We start from the raw sequence: 17,051 nt of genomic DNA, 5'->3' as shown, positions 1-17,051 counted from the left end.
GTGTGCCCTGTGCACCCATGCCAACATAGATACAACTGCATGCATCGGACTGCCTAACAATGCTGTCATTTCTCCCCCCCCCCCCCCCCCCCTCCCCGCCCCTACACCCCCCACAGGAGAAGAGCAGCCATAACCAGCAAGAGCTTGCCCGAACCGGAGGGGATGAACCGGACTTGCGGCCCCTCACCGTGCACGAGCAGAGGGCACTGGACATAGCCGGTGCACCAGAGGACCGGGAGATTGCCCATGCCGAGATCGGGGGCGCTCCACCAAGTGAACTCTCCCCCCCCCCCCCCCCCCCTGCCTGGCCCCTCTCCCCTCAGCCCACGCCCACAAGCCCACCCCCCCCCCCCAGCCCTCTCCCCTCAGCCCTCTCCCCTCAGCCCTCTCCCCTCAGCACCCCCCTTCACCTGACTAACCATGATGGTGTATTGTGTGTCGCAGGGCCATGCGGTGACCGACCCGGAGCACCTGGCAGAAACCGCCTGCATCCAGCACCTGGACAGCCAGCCAACGCAGATCAACCGGGCGCACCTGGCAGACACCGCCCCCGGACAGCGCGTGGACGGCCAGCCCACAGGGACTCTAGCAGCGATGGGGAGGTCAGCTCCAACAACAGCCCTCCGGCCCAGTCCAGTGATGACACAACGACCCAGGATACCAGTACACAGGGGACAGAGAGACACGACACTACGACACAGGACACAAGCACACAGGGGGGGGACAGACACGACGACACAGGACACGGGACGGACAGGCACGACACGACAACACAGGGGACGGACAGGCACGACACGACGACACAGGACACAAGCACACAGGGGACGGACAGGCACGACACGACGACACAGGACACAAGCACACAGGGGACGGACAGCCACGACACGTCGACACAGGACACGGGACGGACAGGCACGACACGACGACACAGGACACAAGCACACAGGGGACGGACAGGCACGGCACGACGACACAGGACACAAGCACACAGGGGATGGACAGGCATGACACGACGACACAGGACACTAGCATACAAGGGGCAGAGAGATATGAAAGAACACAGCACGACACCACCACGGAGGGGATGGACATACAGGACATGGCACCCCAGGGTGCCCCCGACCGCAGGTTTGATGAAAACACCGAGGTTGCGTCACAGCTGTCCCCCTGCACCCTCCGCCACTGCAGATACTCTCACCTTGGTTGGCCATTTTAGTGATGAGGCTTTTGGGACACTAACTGGTGCGCACCACACAGCCGATCCAGTACAGCAGGTGGTGGTAAGAGCAGCTGAGGGGCCGGATGGTTGGAGGGCAGCCCAGCCCCGGCAAACACCTGCCACCCAGATGGGTCCCGAGTTCCTGGAGTTCCCCCGCCCATAGACCCGATGCAGTCAGGGACCCAGGGGCGTGATAGTGTGACGGCCGGTTTCCAGCACCTGCAGACGCAAGTGCAGGTGTACATCCGCGTCCAGGAGCAGGAAATGGTGCCTGTCATGAATGCCACATAGGTCAACACCGCATGGGTGGCGTCCGCGGTGGAGACAATGGTGGCGACGGTGTCGGGCATGGGACTGAGTTTGCAGGACCTGAGTTTGCAGGGCCTGGGGCTATCTGTGCATGCGTCCTCCGTGGCCCAGGACAGGGCTGCCGTCTCACAGGCAACCATGAGCCAGGGCCAGCTGAACATCGCAGAGGCGCTCAACAACCTGTCGCGGTCTCAGCAGTCCATGGCCCAGTCCCAGCAGGCCATCGCTCAGAGCATCAGCGCCATTGCCCGGGTGATGGACGGCGTTGTACAGAGCCAGACAGGGATGGCGAACTCCTCGAGTTCCATGGCTGCGAACGTCCAGACTCTGGTCGATACCAGCGCGGGCCTCCAGGACTGGCAGCGCCAATTGATGGTGGTGGCCCGGGTGCTGGATCCGCTCGCACCCCCTACCATGGAGAGCCCCGGGGTCCACCATGCACCCCGAGGGAGGAGGAGGTGCTGGGCCCGTTCCGGCCCCCCCGGCAGGGGGGGTGCCAGAATGCTGTGCCACCTCGGACTCCCCCCCCCCCCTCCCCCTACCGTCCCTGGTGCACCTAGTGGGCAGCGGGCAGAACAGGGTGGCACCACGCCATCCCAATTGCTCGAGGTGCAGCCTGGCCCATCCAGGCCGGACCTGCCCAGGAGACGGCTGCCAAAGGGGACCCTAGTCACAGAGCAGGAATCAAAGGAGTCCACCTCCAGTTCTGCTGTACCATGGAACACCAAGATGTAGTCATAGGGCCCATTAGGCCAGAAAGGTAGACACTGATGAGTAAGTTGGCACGGGTGCAGGGCACAGAATAGTTAGATGGGCTGGGGCACATGTACAGGACGTCTGTTATTAAACACATTCCACACCTATGCGAGATGCCTCTGTACTCTGTCCGATACGGGCAGGGACTGTGTGCCAGTGTGTGTGAGGGGCGCTGTGATAGAAGCTGAGCTCTGGTGCGTGGGGGAGGTGAGGGTGGTCGGTGGTGGGGGAGGTGCCGAACTCGGCTGTCTGTGCCTATGCCCATCACTGCTGACCCCCACCGTGGTCGCCGAAACGTGCAGCTACCAGCAACACCCGTGTCTGCTGGTCCAGCCGGCAGCGCTGGGCAGCCGCCTGTTGCCTACCATCCTCCATGTCCCGTGCATCTGTTTCCCCTCACCATCCACCTCATCTGGAGAGGAGTTCCCCTCATCCTGAGTTTGTCCTCCTTCTCCTCCTCCAGCACATCGCCCCTCTGCTGGGCTATGTTGTGCAGGACGCAGCAGACCACAACGATGCGGCCGACGGGTACTGGAGGGCCCCCCCAGAGCGGTCCAGGCACCTGAATCGCATCTTCAGCAGCCCAAAGCACCTCTCGACCACACTCCTGGTCGCTGAATGGGCATCATTGTAGCGGCGCTCTGCGTCGGTCTGTAGCCTCCGGATAGGTGTCATCAGCCACGGCCGCAATGGATAACCCGTCGCCCAACAACCAGCCCCGCAAGGGGGGGGGGGGGTCATCCTGTGGTCACAGAGCACCTGCACGTTCATTGAATATGTACCCTTCCTGTTCAGGCACATGACCCTTTCTTCCGACATGGGCGCATGGCGATGTGCACTCCATCGATCGCCCCCTGCACCATGGGTAACCGGGCAACAGCGGCGCTGCACGGGCATCCTGGTGGCCGCGGTCCGCAGGGAACTGTATGTATTGGTCCACGATGTCGTACAGGGCGTCGGTGATGGCCCGGATGCACCTGTGCACCGATGGCTGGGAGGTGCCGGACAGGTCCCCACTCGGTGACTGGAACGACCCCGTTGTGAAGAAGTGGCGTGAGACAGTCACTTTGACGGCCACCAGGAGGGCATATCTACCCCCGGCCCCACGTGGTGCCAGGTGTGCCATCAGGTGGCAGATGTGGGCGATGGTCTCCCGGCTCAGCCGGAGTCTCCTCCTGCACGCCCTGTACGGGAGGTCCTCGAAGGGCATGCAGGGCCGGTGTACACGTTGTCACATCAGACGCCTCAGTGGCCGTGGCACACCCTCCTCGTGCTGTGGCTCCCGCACGCCGTGGTGCTCCTCCTGCGCCTCCTGGGCGTGTGGCCCTGCGGCCTGGGCGGCTTGTACGTCCCCCAATGCAGCCCACTGCTCTGCAACAGGCTCCGCCACCTTCCTATCATGCCCGTGCTCCAGCTCCCACTGGGCCTCATGCAGGGCAGCAGCCCCCGCCGCGGCGGCCAACAACGCTGGAAGATGGCCAAATATTGTACTATCTGTAGGGGGTGGGAGTAGACAGGGTTTCAGCATTGGTATACCCCCCTCCACAGCCAGGTGCCATGGGCTACATGGCCGGACCCGGTTGCCAGCACGCGCCCCACCCCTGCCCCCTTGGTGCCCTGAGACCTGTCGGCCGACCCCCCTGCCAGGGCCAGCCCTCACCGGGGGGCTCCCGTGTGTGCCGCCCTGGACATACCCACTGGTGGGTGCTGCCAGTTTGGTGTGGGGGGTCTAGCACACATCAGGACGGCCGGGCCGCCTGCGCCGTGACAGTGAACGGGTTGGGTGGACAGCCGCGTGTCCGCCGTCATGGGGTCTGGCCGATGGATCCGCCCTGCCATGGTGGGCTGTGGCCGCCCGCAGCCTTTGTTGCCCCCACTGCTCCTTCCCCACCCCCACCCCCGGATGTGTGGGACCATCCCACCCCTGGCAGCCTCCGCCACATTACCTGCAGACACGGCCTTGCCGCTCCCCCTCCCGGGCTCCCCACCCCCAATGCCATCAACCCCCCCCCCCCGGGGACTGCTCCACGCCGTCGCCCACCTCCTTCTGCAGCGTCAGCCAGCATGACTGGCTGATGCTACTTTATACCATGTTAGAACGGCGCCGGCGTAAGCTTTGGCCCATCCGGCCTGGAGAATCCCTGCTCTAGTGGACAATCGCCGCTGCGACCGTTTTCGGCGATTCTCCGAGCAGCCGGGCGCCATGCACGGGCGCCCGTTTTGCCACGCATAGGAGAATGCTGTCCGGGCATCGTGCGATTCACGCAGCGATTCTCCGACCCGGCGGGAGGTCGGGGAATTCCACCCCAGATGTTTTTTCATAGCGAACTGTAGCATGCTCCAAGTCCCTGACTCTAACCACTAATTGTGTAAACATAATTAGGAAAGTGCAAACCATATTGCCAGAAAGTAAACTGGTATGAATTAATCTGCTGTATATTCTGAGGAGATATGATGAACTTCAAACACTGTAATGGATTCTTCACTTTCTAAAAACTTGAATATCACAGTATTTGAAAAAATTCCACCTGATAATTCAGAGTCATTTCAATAACTCATCTGCAATAAACCCTCAAAGATAGATAGCCTACTTCAAATCACACAGAATCCATAAACCTTTGGTCACTTGAGCAAGAATAAAATGATGAAAGAGGAAAAACAGGGAAATAAACCAGAATATTTGACAGTACAGGCACTACTGTACTCACCTCTCCGTGGCACAGTGATTAGCATTGCTGCCTCACGGCGCTGAGGACCCAGGTTTGATCCTGGCTCTGGGTCACTGTCCGTATGGAGTTTGCACATTCTCCCCGTGTCTGCATGGGTCTCACCCCCACAACCCAAAGATGTGCTGGTAGGTGGATTGGCTACACTAAATTACCCTTAATGAGAAAAAATAATTGGGTACTCTAAATTTATAAACAAAAACTACTATACTCACCTCAAATTACAGTCGCGAACTTCAGTCAAAAAACATCCATTTAATCTTATGGCATAATGCACATAATATTGTAAATTTTTATACTAATTATAGAGTACCCAATTCGTTTTTTTCAATTAAGGGGCAATTAAGCGTGGCCAATTGACCTATCCTGCACATCTTCTTCGGTTGTGGGGGTGAGACCCACGTAGACAAGGGGAGAATGTGCAAACTCCACACGGACAGTGACCAGGGGCCAGGATCGAACCCGGGTCCTCGGTGCCGTGCTAACCACTGTGGCACAGTGCTGCCCCTGTAATATTGCAATTTTAGGAAGTTACAATCAATGTATGAATTTCATTTCTATATATTTTTTGATGTAGAGGGGTGCCTCTAGTAACTTTGCCACCTTGATGTGCAAGTTTCTACAATACTACAGGTACTGAAGCAGAGTTCATTCTATTTCTTCTAATATCCATACACCCAAACACACATACATGCAGGTATGGCCTGAAAGACTCAGCAAGAAAATGCACTGCATGTTATGGTACTAAAATCTCAGATTAAAGTTAAAGGAGACACGGATGAAGTAAATGTCCAGCAAAGCAAAGTTTAAAAATTAGAGCTGCGGTTCCAGATTATCATTGCGGACTCCTGAATTTGCAAAATAGATATCGTTCTGCAGTAAAACACCCAGGCTGTACTCAAAGGTTCATTTTTTCTTCAAAGACGATTGCGGGTGTTGGGCAGGGTGAGGGGAGGAAATCCAGACAAGTGAACTGCGACTAACCTTAACATTTATGTACTTCTTTCTTATTATTGATTTAGTATTGAGCAGTATCTCCAGATGACTGAATTGTAGCAATGTCTTGAATGAGTTACTGAGTGAAATAATGTAAGGGAATCATGTAAAGGAGTTGAAACTGAACCATGTAACAACTATCGCACCACAGATAACTCAGCTCATCATTACTCAGCAGTTGTTTAATAAGTATTCAGAAAAAATCAACTGAAAGATTAAATGAGGAAAATAATAAAATGCCCCAGCTACTCCCATTCAAACTCATACCTCATAAGGCACCATGTATAATTTTTATCAGCACACACGTACTTACTCTTCCAAGAGAGATGAAGAATCAGCGATATAATTTCCAAAAATGTCCAGCATTTATCCCAAAACAGTAATTTATATGATTCATCAGATGAATATTAAATTTATTGACAACACTCTAATTCTTTTGCTTGCAAATACTCCACCATTAATAATTCTTTATTTGGAAACAACCACCTTCAACTTCCCTTTCTTTAAAATTCTTGACTACGTTGTCACCTCCCAAATCATCTCACCTGCAACTCCATGTTTGAATCTCTCCAAACAGGTACCTGAGACAGCCACAGCACTGGAATGGCCTTGATCAAAGTCACAAATGTCATCCTCGGGGACTGTGGCTGTAGTGGACTACGCCTCCTTGTCCTTCTCAGGCTCGCTACAGCCTGTCACACAGTCAGCCACACAATCCTTAAATAGTTAATTTTCTCCTGATACTCCAGATTTCCAAAAATTGAAATGAATATTGATATCTTACATTAAAATATTGAAATTTAACTTGGATACTTAGCAAAAATCCATAGGCTAAAAATAAAAACGAATTATGTGGGGAATCTTTTCACTAACAGAATTAATTGAACTTTGGGATCTCTATGTTTGAATTTGGACTATTAATACAGCAAAGTATTTTGGTTACCACGCAAAATGCCTTTGAAGTTTGCTGTATCTGTCAATTACTGATAATTATTTTATCATGTTGTTAAAATCCCTGCTGAATTGCAGCTGTTCTAAATGTGTTAGCATTCAGAATGCTAGGCAGGTGTGAAATTTTAACAAGGATTATGAGCAGTTAAAACTGAAACACTGTACAAGTTGTTGTCACATGGGATCCAGTTTGTTCAAACCTATTAAAGTTGCACCAAGGAAGGGGTTCAAAACCGTTGCAATCAATGAACAACATTGATAATTTTAATTAAAGCTTGGTTTCCAATCTAGTAAGGACTAATTTCAATGGGTAAATGACCCCCATTAGGAAAGTTCAAGGTTCAATTAAATTCTCACCTGCTGTAATCCAACCTTGACTCATGTAATTGCTGTTGTTTTCGAAGGAGCAGGTTTTCGTGCTGAGCGAGCAATCTCTGCAGTTTTTCTTTCTCCAGCTCCAGCTCCATTTTCTGACACATCAGCTGCTGCCTTTGGTCAACCTGCAGTTTATTTCCGTGCAAAATATCTCCAGCCATTATTCCCATTTGATCGTTTATTGCTGGATCATGAATCATTCCAGAGTACACATTGTGTTCAGTTAACGGTTTGAAATGCCCATTATGTACAATAGTGAATTGATTATTATCAGTCTCTCTATTTCTCAGCCATCCATAGTGGGAAGGTTGGCCGCCATCTATATCACAAGGAGTACCAGCCCGCACAGCACCTATATCTACCTGTTCGTTCATATTGTAATGTCTTCCTGCAACTGGCTCGCCCTGAATTGTACTTCCAGTTTTTGTCCGACAACGATTTTGGGACGGAAAACTCTCAGTATGCTGAACTTGCTGAAGATGATTCTGGTTTGCGAAATGCTGGGCCACGTCGGACTGAAGATGAGGAACAAGGGATGGACCAATAAGCACTTGTTTAGATTTATCAGCAGCATCTAATGTACAAGTGGGCGGAATTCCAAGATAGGAGCCATCTAGGTCTGAAGATGTCAGTGGAGGAGGATTCTTCTTGCTAGACACCTAAAAGCAAAACATTGGCAAAGATTACAGAAATACTGAGACATTCAGAGGTGATTCCTTTACCGACAGTGGGGTGGAATGTTCTAATGCAAATTATTCCCAATGTATTTAAATGAGTGCCTTGGTGGTTAAAGAGCCAATATAATAAATGGGATAAAACAGAAAATACTGAAAATACTCAGCAGGTTAAGTTGTGGAAGTAGAAACAGTGTCATCAGATGGACATTCTGCAGCACGTCACTGCTGGAAACATGGTGGCCAGGCCCCTTCAATCGTGGGAGAGGCCCTGCTTTAGTCTCCCGCCGGCAGCAAAACCTCGCTCCAATTAAGTCAGACGGCAAAAGGGACAGATGCGGGATACCCAGCCGCTGCAGGTTGAGATATCAATAATGTTCATTAACGAGCCAATTGACAACATTCAGGGATTAAATGGAAGCTGCACGACCTTTCTGCACCCTTGGAAGTCCACTCCAGCAATCCCTATAACATTTGCAAGCAGCCTCCTGGGACGTTCCTCACTATTAGGCACTCGAGAGACCCGGCATCAAGAAGCGCAAGGACACCAAAAGTCATCCTGTGCCTTTGTCTGCAACTCCCTCTCTGTAACACCCACACCTTGACTCCCCATTCTGCCTTCAATCACCTTTGGTCTGGGATTGCAGGATGATCCTAGACCTCCATGGGTACATTGCTGCTGTTTGCAGCAGAAGAAGCTGTCAGCATCTGATTGACTGGACTTCTGCCGCTGGGAACCTCAATCAGAGGAATGGCTCAATGGTGGCCATTTAAATGCCTGAAGGACACTGGATTCTGTTGGGCTTTCCCACACGACTGACAGTGGTTCTCTGCCATTTCTCTGACTGGTGGGTGAGAACCCCTGTCAGCCCAACAAAACCCAGGCCATCATTTCAGAACAATGATCTCTAATCAGGATTGCAATCAAAAGACATTAAGAGTTAAATTCACTTGATACACGGCAGTAACTAGTTGGCTGAGTTATAACCAATAACTACTTAGTTCTGCACTTTTCATTTTTATAGAACTAATTGAACCACAAATTGTATTTGCGTATGATTGGTTTTTGAAAGGTTTTGTTATTCCTTTCCTACATTATTCTCAGCTACAGAGCATAGCTGATGACCTATTCCAAAGACCCTGGAAATGGCTTTCAAAAGAGGTATGGATTCACTTTCACACTTCATCTGCTTAGCATCTCAATTTGTAACTGAGAACTAGACTTACCAAGTTGTGAACCATGGTGATAAACCGGTGTCCTACTACTCAATGCACAATGTACAATGTATAAATATACCAAGCATGGGCGGCACAGTGGTTAGCACTGCTGCCTCACAGCTCCAGGGGCCTGGGTTCAATTCTGGACTCGGGTGACTGCCTGTGTGGGGTTTGCACTTTCTCCCAGTGTCTGCGTGCGTTTCCTCCAGGTGCTCTGGTTTCCTCTCACAGTCCAAAGATGTGGAGGTGAGGTGGATTGGCCATGCTAAATTGTCCAAAAGGTTGAGTGGTGTTACTGGGTTACGGGATGGGGTGGAGGCATGGGCTCAGGTAGGGTGCTCTTTCCAGGAGCCGGTGCGCACTCGAAGGGCTGATTATGTCACTAGCCAGCGTGGTGTCTGATCAATTTGTTGAAGTGCACAACATGTCTTAACATGAGCGATACAGTAGAAATTCAGAGCATCATATCAAAGTGTCAAGCATTGTGATTTACTGCAGGTTAATGTATAACATAATACAAATAAAATAAAACATATTCTTGTTAATTTGTGGGTTAATAAACTAAAATGTTTATTCTTAGTGTTTGAACATATATTATTTATGCAATAACTGTTTTTTGTTTCACTGGGAGGTATACACATGGCTCATGCTTCCCTAATATGGCATCCTCAACACCTTCCAATGGTAATGTTGCTTCAAGCCCGAATTTCTTAACATTCATTAAATATAGATAATCTTGCCATCTTACTGCGAACTCCACATCAAACTTTGTCATAAAACACATCCTTCAAACTACTAAATAATATGAAACTGGATATTCCTAACTAATATCTTTTTTATGAGCTGGGAAACAGCCATAATTACTGCCACAGAAGTAATTCTGTTTGCTGCCACAGGATGTACAACTACAGTAGGCCCTGCTGTAGCCACCACAGAAAAATAAAAGTTTGTTCCTTCACAAACATTACACATGATTTAGTAAGTGTGCAGTTAATTTCCAAATTTTACACTGAATTCCACAAAATCAGTTTAAAGGCATCTAAAATGATTGAAATGCAGCACAAACGAATCATTCTTGTCCAATATTATAATATCTCAGCAACAACAAAAGTATGTCCATTATGTGTCAGTTATACAAAGGATCTAATGTACCCAAAAATGAGCACAAAAACTTAGCACCATTAAAAGTTTTAATTTTACTGGCTGCGTTTCAGCAGACAAATATATAAGTCCGCATTATCACAAGTTTGGCATGCTGTTTCTCGGTAGCTGCAGCGCCAAAATTCACCTTGCTATTCATAGGCACTTTGCCATCTTTTTGGGCCTCGGGATGTTTCTCCCGCCAAGATCACACAGCGAGATTTCCTGCTGGTGAGCTATTTTCGCCAGCAGGAACAGCTGTTCACAGATCAGGGCGTCATTTTGAGCGGCAACCTTGATCTCCCCGCCCCCTTTCAGCGGCCCCCCACTCTTCCTGCCCCTCCACCACTGTTCAGGCCTCTGGGAATGCCTCCTCACACTCCCTCAAATTAGCAAGGCCCCCCCCGGTCCAACCTCTGGATAACCTCTAGTGGCAACCTGGCACCCAGGAACCGCCAGTCTGGCACCCTGACTGTGCCCCTGGTACCATGGCAGTGCCAGGGCGGCAGGGCCAGGATGCCAGACTGTCAGTGCCAAGGTGCCCAGGGAGTACCAGGGTACCAGCCTACCCTCTTCCCGACTACCCAGGGGTCTCTAATGCCCTTCGAGACCCCTCAAGGTGCTGGTATGCCTTGTCCACTTTTGACAAGAACATAAGATAAGAAACAGGAGGATGATTAGGCCATTTGGCACCTGGATCCTACTTCACTATTCAATAAGAACATGGCCTCAACTCCACTTTCCTGTCTGACCCCCACAACCATTGCCTACTTGTCAGTCAAGAATTTTTTTATTCATTGAAGGGTTGAGGGCCAGCATTTATTTCACATTATTCCCTTGAAAGTAGACCATTTCAGAGGGCTTTTTTTAAAGAGTCATGCACATTGTGGATCTGGAATCACAGAATGACATCAGTGAACCAGATGGATTTTTTTCCCCGACAATGGTCATCATTGGACTTTTGATTCCAGATTTTTATTGAAATTCAAATTTCACTATATACTCTGGTGGGATTCGAACCTGGCTCCCCACAGCATTACCCTGGGCCTCTAGATTATTAGTCCAGTGACAATACCACTGTGCCACCGCTTCCCCATAAATCAATAGTAACTCAATGTAACTCAGCCTTGAATAGATTCAATGACCCAACCTCCAAAGATTAACGATCCTCAGAGAAGAAATTCCTCCTCATCTTCATCTTAAAAACTTTTGTTCTGAAACTGTGTCCTCTTGTTCTAGATTTCTCCCTGAGAGGAAACATCCTTGCAGCAACTACCCTATCAAGCCCCCTCACAATCTTACATGCTTCATTAAGAGAATCTCTCATTCTTCTAAACTCCAATAATTATTGCTCCAACCCGCTCAACATTTCCACAAAGACAACCTTTTCATCAAAGAAATCATCCCAGTGAACTGTCTCCAATGTGACTATACCCCACGTTAAATAATGAGGCTAAAGTTGTAATCAGTACTATCACCAATACCCTGTTCAAGCGGAGGAAGATTTCTCTATTTTTATACTCCCGCCCTTCCCCATTGTAATAAAGGCCTTCCGAATTACATGCTGCACCAGCATGCTAACATTTTATGATTCATGTTCGAGGACACCCAGATCCCTCTGTGGTCTCTCTCAGATTAAATAATATTCTGCTTTCCTATCTTGGATTTTCCCACAATATGCTCTATCGTCCAGTTTATTTGCCCTCTCACTTAACCTTTCTATATTCCTTTGCAGATTCTTTGTATCCCCTTCACAACTAGCTTTCCAATCTATCCTTGTATAATAAGAAAATGTGGCTACAGTACAGTCCATGGGCTGGATTCTCTGCCGGCAGGATGCTCCATTTTGCCGGCAACCCGGGGGTTTCCCGACGGCGTGGGGCTGCCCCACAATGGCAAACCCCATCGACTAGTCGGCATAACAGAGCATCCCGCCAGCGGGTTGAAACATAAATATGGCACGGCGGCGCGGAGAATCCAGTCCCGTATCTCCATTCAAATCATTAATATAGATTCTAAATAGTTAAAGCCCCAATACTGATGGAGTAATCAGTAAACCTTTGTGGTACCTTATCAAATGCATTTTAGAAGTCCAAATACACGACCCTATTGGTTTTCCTTTCTCCAATCCCTGTTTGTTACATCCTGAAAAAACTAGATTTGTCAAACATGATGTCCCTTTAATAAAACCATGTTGACTCTGCTTGATTGCATTCGGAGTTTCTCAATGCCCCCCAACAACTTGCTTCTCAACAGATTCCAGCATTTTCCAATAACAGGTAAGGGGCTAACTGACCTATAAGGCGCGATCCATCGCCTACGTTACGCTCTCCCTTGAGCGCGGTGCGGCCGGTGAATCCCAGCAGTCTTCACGCCTCGCGGGATTCACCCAAGTCCAGCAAGGTGTCGGAGTCAGAATGCTCCCAGCAAGGGATGGCCGAAGCCGGTTTCAAACCAACTTCGGCGAAATTACCCAGCATCTACCGGCATTGCGGGTCCACCGGCCTCCCCAGCGAGGCCGCAAGTGGGCACTCTCCTTTCATGGGCATCGTTCCGTGCTGGTCCACACAAATGTGGACCAGGCAGAGCGGGACCCTGCGGGTCTTCCAGGCCATCAGAGAACCCTGGGTGATCAGGGTCAGTGCAGGATGGCTCCCTAACCCTCCCCCTGGGGGGGAGGGCACCTTGGCACTGCCCAGATGACATCTTGACACTGCCACCCTGCCAAGCTGGCAGGAGCACTGTCCTGCTGTTAAGGTGGCAGTGCAAGGGTGCTCAGTTATCAGGGTGGCACTGCCAAGGACCAGGGGGCAAGAGGGGCCATGCCCATGAAAGGAGAGTAGAAGGTGTTGTTTGAAGAGTGGAGGTGTGCAGGGCAGGTAAGTAGGGGCCTCCGGGAGATTGAGAGGGATGATGGATGGGGTTCCTGGAAGGGAGCGGGTGCTGTACAGGGGCTTGGAGAGCCTGAAGTGGGGGTGCCCTCACTTGATGGTGTGGGGTCGTGCCCATATGAGTGGTGGGGGGGGGGGGGGGGGGGGGGGGGGTGACATTACCCATGGGGGGGGGGGGGGAAAACGACAACCAAGCTCACTTGGGGCACCCTTTTAAAATGGCAGCCCTAACTTGGCATTCAGCTCCCCAGTGGTAGAAAAAAATTCTAATGGCTGGATTCATCCGCCCTGCCTGCCGCAAGATCGCCGCGGACAATGGAAATGGTCGCCGGGTCGGAGAATCCCGCCCTAAGTGTGGGCTAAACCGGTGAGAAACTCCCAGGGCCCACAAAAGTGACTAAACGTCATTAAATAGCGGTGCTGACCACACCGATAGAACCGGCAGGAAACTCCCTGAAAAACCCAAATGAATTTAGAAATTCTTTGGGAGAATCGCGCCCATAGTTTGTTTTACGTTTCCCTCCTTTCTGAAATAAACTTTACACTAGAGCTTTCTAATCTGCTGGGCTCATTCCAAAATTTAAGGAATTTTGGAAGATTATAACAAATGCATCCACTATCTCTGCAACCACTTATTTTAAGAACCTGTGATGCAGGCCATCAGGAATTGGGACTTGTCAGCCTTGAGTCGCAATAGTTTTCCCAGTACTTTTCTTCTGCAATAGTGATTGATTTATGTTTCCATCTCGCTTTTTCCCTTACTTGTTCTATGCTGCTTATTTGTTTCCCATTATTAAATCCCCAATCTCATCACCTGAGGGACCAACATTTACTTTAGCTACTCTCTTCCTTTTTTATATACTTGTCAAATCTCTTCTTATATTTCTTATAATTTACTCTCGTATTCTAAATTCTCCCTTTCACATTTTTATTGTCATTAATCGTGGCGAGGACCACAGGAAGAGGCCAAGAACATTTGTCCACTCAATACTCTAAGCTGAAGGTAGCTGCAAATACTTCAGTCTTGTCTTTTGCACTCATACACTGGGTGTATGAGTGCAAAGCCATCATTACACTGGGTTCAGCCATCATTAAGACTGGAGTGATCATAGATCCTCTAGTCTAATTCTTTCATCATTTGTTCGCTCACTACCTCGGATTATAATGTGTCAAGGATCCCTCAGAAGCTGCACAAAACAAGCAGTACTGATCTATGTGTCCTCTCCTTGTGCCACATTGGAGAAGGGAGTCAGCAATATCCAAATTGGTAACAGTCTCGCCTGGAATCAGAAGGTTGTGTGTTCTGGGGGAGCTGGGGATTGTTTACTTTGTGCTGATCGGGATGCCCATTAAAGATGGCACCCCAGTCTCTGTGGAGCCGGCCTTGCCGCTCTATCAGACTGAGCCCCGCCAGATTGCCAAAAACCACACCCACTCATTTAAATTTTTTCCAAGAGTGCCAGGAAAGCCTGACACACTGAAGAAATGTGGGGAAATTCTGCCCCTAATGACCTGGACAATATTTATTCTTCAATCAACATTACAAAAACATACTATCCGGTCATTATCACATTGTTGCTTGTGAGAGGTTGATGTGCACAACTTGGCTGCAGCATATCCTACATTACAATTGCAATGACACCTCAAAAGTACTTAATTAGCTGCAAAGCGCTTTGAGACATCTGGTGGTTGGAAAAGGCACTACACAAATGTTGCTTTTTATTATTACTGTAGTCTTTAAGTGAAAAAAATATAAGATGACCTTTGTTAAAATTAGGGGCATTTATATGCTCTCAGATGAAAAGGTTCTGGTCAGATATATAAGCAAATGTCACAACTCCCTGAACATGGATTGCATCTTCTTCTGCCAAATATTTAGTAAAATTCAGGAATTATAACAAGCCCAAACCAGTTCCAAAAATAAGACCTGTGGCAACATGTGAATGTTCCCCGCAGGGTGTCTGAAAATACCTGAAAGTGAGAGAGGTTCCACCTAAGACCATCAAGTGGCTTATTTAGATAAAGTACATGAATGAACAAACCACATTTTCACAGTGACAATGTTACATTTCCCTGCACTCCTTGTTTTTCAAAAACAAAGATATACAATTCTATAGTTCGCACCATTAATGTCGGGCTCACGGGTATGAACACGATTTACCTTCCATTATTGGCGAACAGGAAACCAGCCTACGTTGGTTGAATGTATAACCAAATAGAGGCGCAAAGGCACATGGAGTTGCCTAACTGCACTGCACATGTATGTCATGATTGAAATGAAATGAAATGAAATGAAAATCGCTTATTGTCACAAGTAGGCTTCAATGAAGTCACTGTGAAAAGCTCCTAGTCACCACATTCCGGCACCTGGTCAGGGAGGCCGGTATGGGAATTGAACCGTGCTGCTGGCCTGCCTTGGTCTGCTTTAAAAGCCTGCCTTGGTCTGCTTTAAAAGCCAGCTATTTTGCCCAGTGTTGAGTACTTTGTCACTAGAACTTCATCACAATTTCAAAGCCAGCGATTTAGCCCTGTGTTAAACCAGCCCCTTAGTGGCCATGTTTGGGGTGTCAGACTTGCCGGAGCTGCAGACGGACACTGCAGCCGATGTTCTGGCCTAGGCCATGCTGATTGCCCGGAGACGACTGCTGCTGGGGTGGAGGTCTGCTTGTCTGCCCAGTGTCTCAGCACAGCTGGGAGATCTGCTGGAGTTCCTATACCTCGAGAAAGTCAAGAACACCATGAGGGGAACAATTGAGAGGTTTTACTGGATGGCAGCTATTTACTCTGTATTTTAAGGAGCTCGTCACCGTTAGTTGCTAAAGGGGTGGGGGGGGAAGAGGGGGAGGGGTTACTTTTTGTGAGGGGTGAGGTTATGTTTTGGTTGTTGCATGGGTGTATTGGTGTTTTATACTGTTTTGTGGTCTTGTATTGTGTATAAAATGTAAAAATGTGAATAAAAATATACTTTTTTTTTAAATACAAGAAGCAGGAAGTAAAAATAAACAGGACACTTTCAAGTTGGCAGACTATAATCAGTGGTCTGCTACAAGTATCAGTGGTGGGGCCTCAGATATTCAGCTATTAATGTACCTAAAGTTTTCTGACAATGTAAGACTAGGTGGGAATGTAAGTTATGAGAATGACACAAAGAGACTGCAAAGACATATAGATAGGTTAAGAGTGTGCAACGAGGTGGCAGATGATGTATAATGTGAGGTTATTCACTTTAGTCATAACAGAAAACCAGAATGCTGTACAGTGAGGATTCACTAGATTGATTCTTCAGATAAGTGGGTTGTCCTATGATGACAGGCTAAGTACATTGGGTTGATAGTCTCAGGAGTTTACAAGAATGAGAGGAGTAGAAGTAGAAGTGCTTCCCCGCCCCCAATCAGACCGCACAAGCTAACCTGTTTTCTACGCTGCGATTTGCTGACACCCCATCATGATACCCCACCTGCCACCCTATGATTGGTCTCCAAAGATCACAATTATTCTCTCACTATTAAAATATTAAGTGAAAGGGGTGGCATGTGCCGAAGAAGTTAGCACTGGGACTGCGGCGCTGAGGACCCGGGTTCGAATCCCAGCCCTGGGTCACTGTCCGTGTGGAGTTTGTACATTCTCCCCATGTCTGCAAGGGTTTCACCCCCACAACCCAAAGATGTGCAGGTTAGGTGGATTGGCCATGCTAAATTGCCCCTTAATTGGGGGGGGGGGGGGGGAAATTGGTACTTTAAATTTATGGGGGGGAAAAATTAAGTGAAAGAAGTTGGCCCGACAATGCTATCTACAC

General features: G+C 49.1%; 1 protein-coding gene across 3 annotated transcripts in view; it reads right to left on the bottom strand.

Moving 5' to 3' along the window:
- kiaa1328 (KIAA1328 ortholog) overlaps positions 1–17,051 on the bottom strand; it is a 248,111-nt gene that overhangs the window by 137,054 nt on the left and 94,006 nt on the right. For all 3 annotated transcript variants that reach the window (XM_072497237.1, XM_072497238.1, XM_072497236.1), the window contains one exon: positions 7,315–7,991. In XM_072497237.1, the coding sequence (XP_072353338.1) occupies positions 7,315–7,991 (677 nt within the window). The remainder of the gene's footprint in view (positions 1–7,314; positions 7,992–17,051) is intronic.

The sequence above is a fragment of the Scyliorhinus torazame genome, chromosome 3 (genome assembly GCF_047496885.1).
Source record: "Scyliorhinus torazame isolate Kashiwa2021f chromosome 3, sScyTor2.1, whole genome shotgun sequence".
Lineage (NCBI taxonomy): Eukaryota > Metazoa > Chordata > Chondrichthyes > Carcharhiniformes > Scyliorhinidae > Scyliorhinus > Scyliorhinus torazame.
Note: the sequence above shows the minus strand (reverse complement) of the source record. Positions and strands in the feature narration are given on the sequence as shown.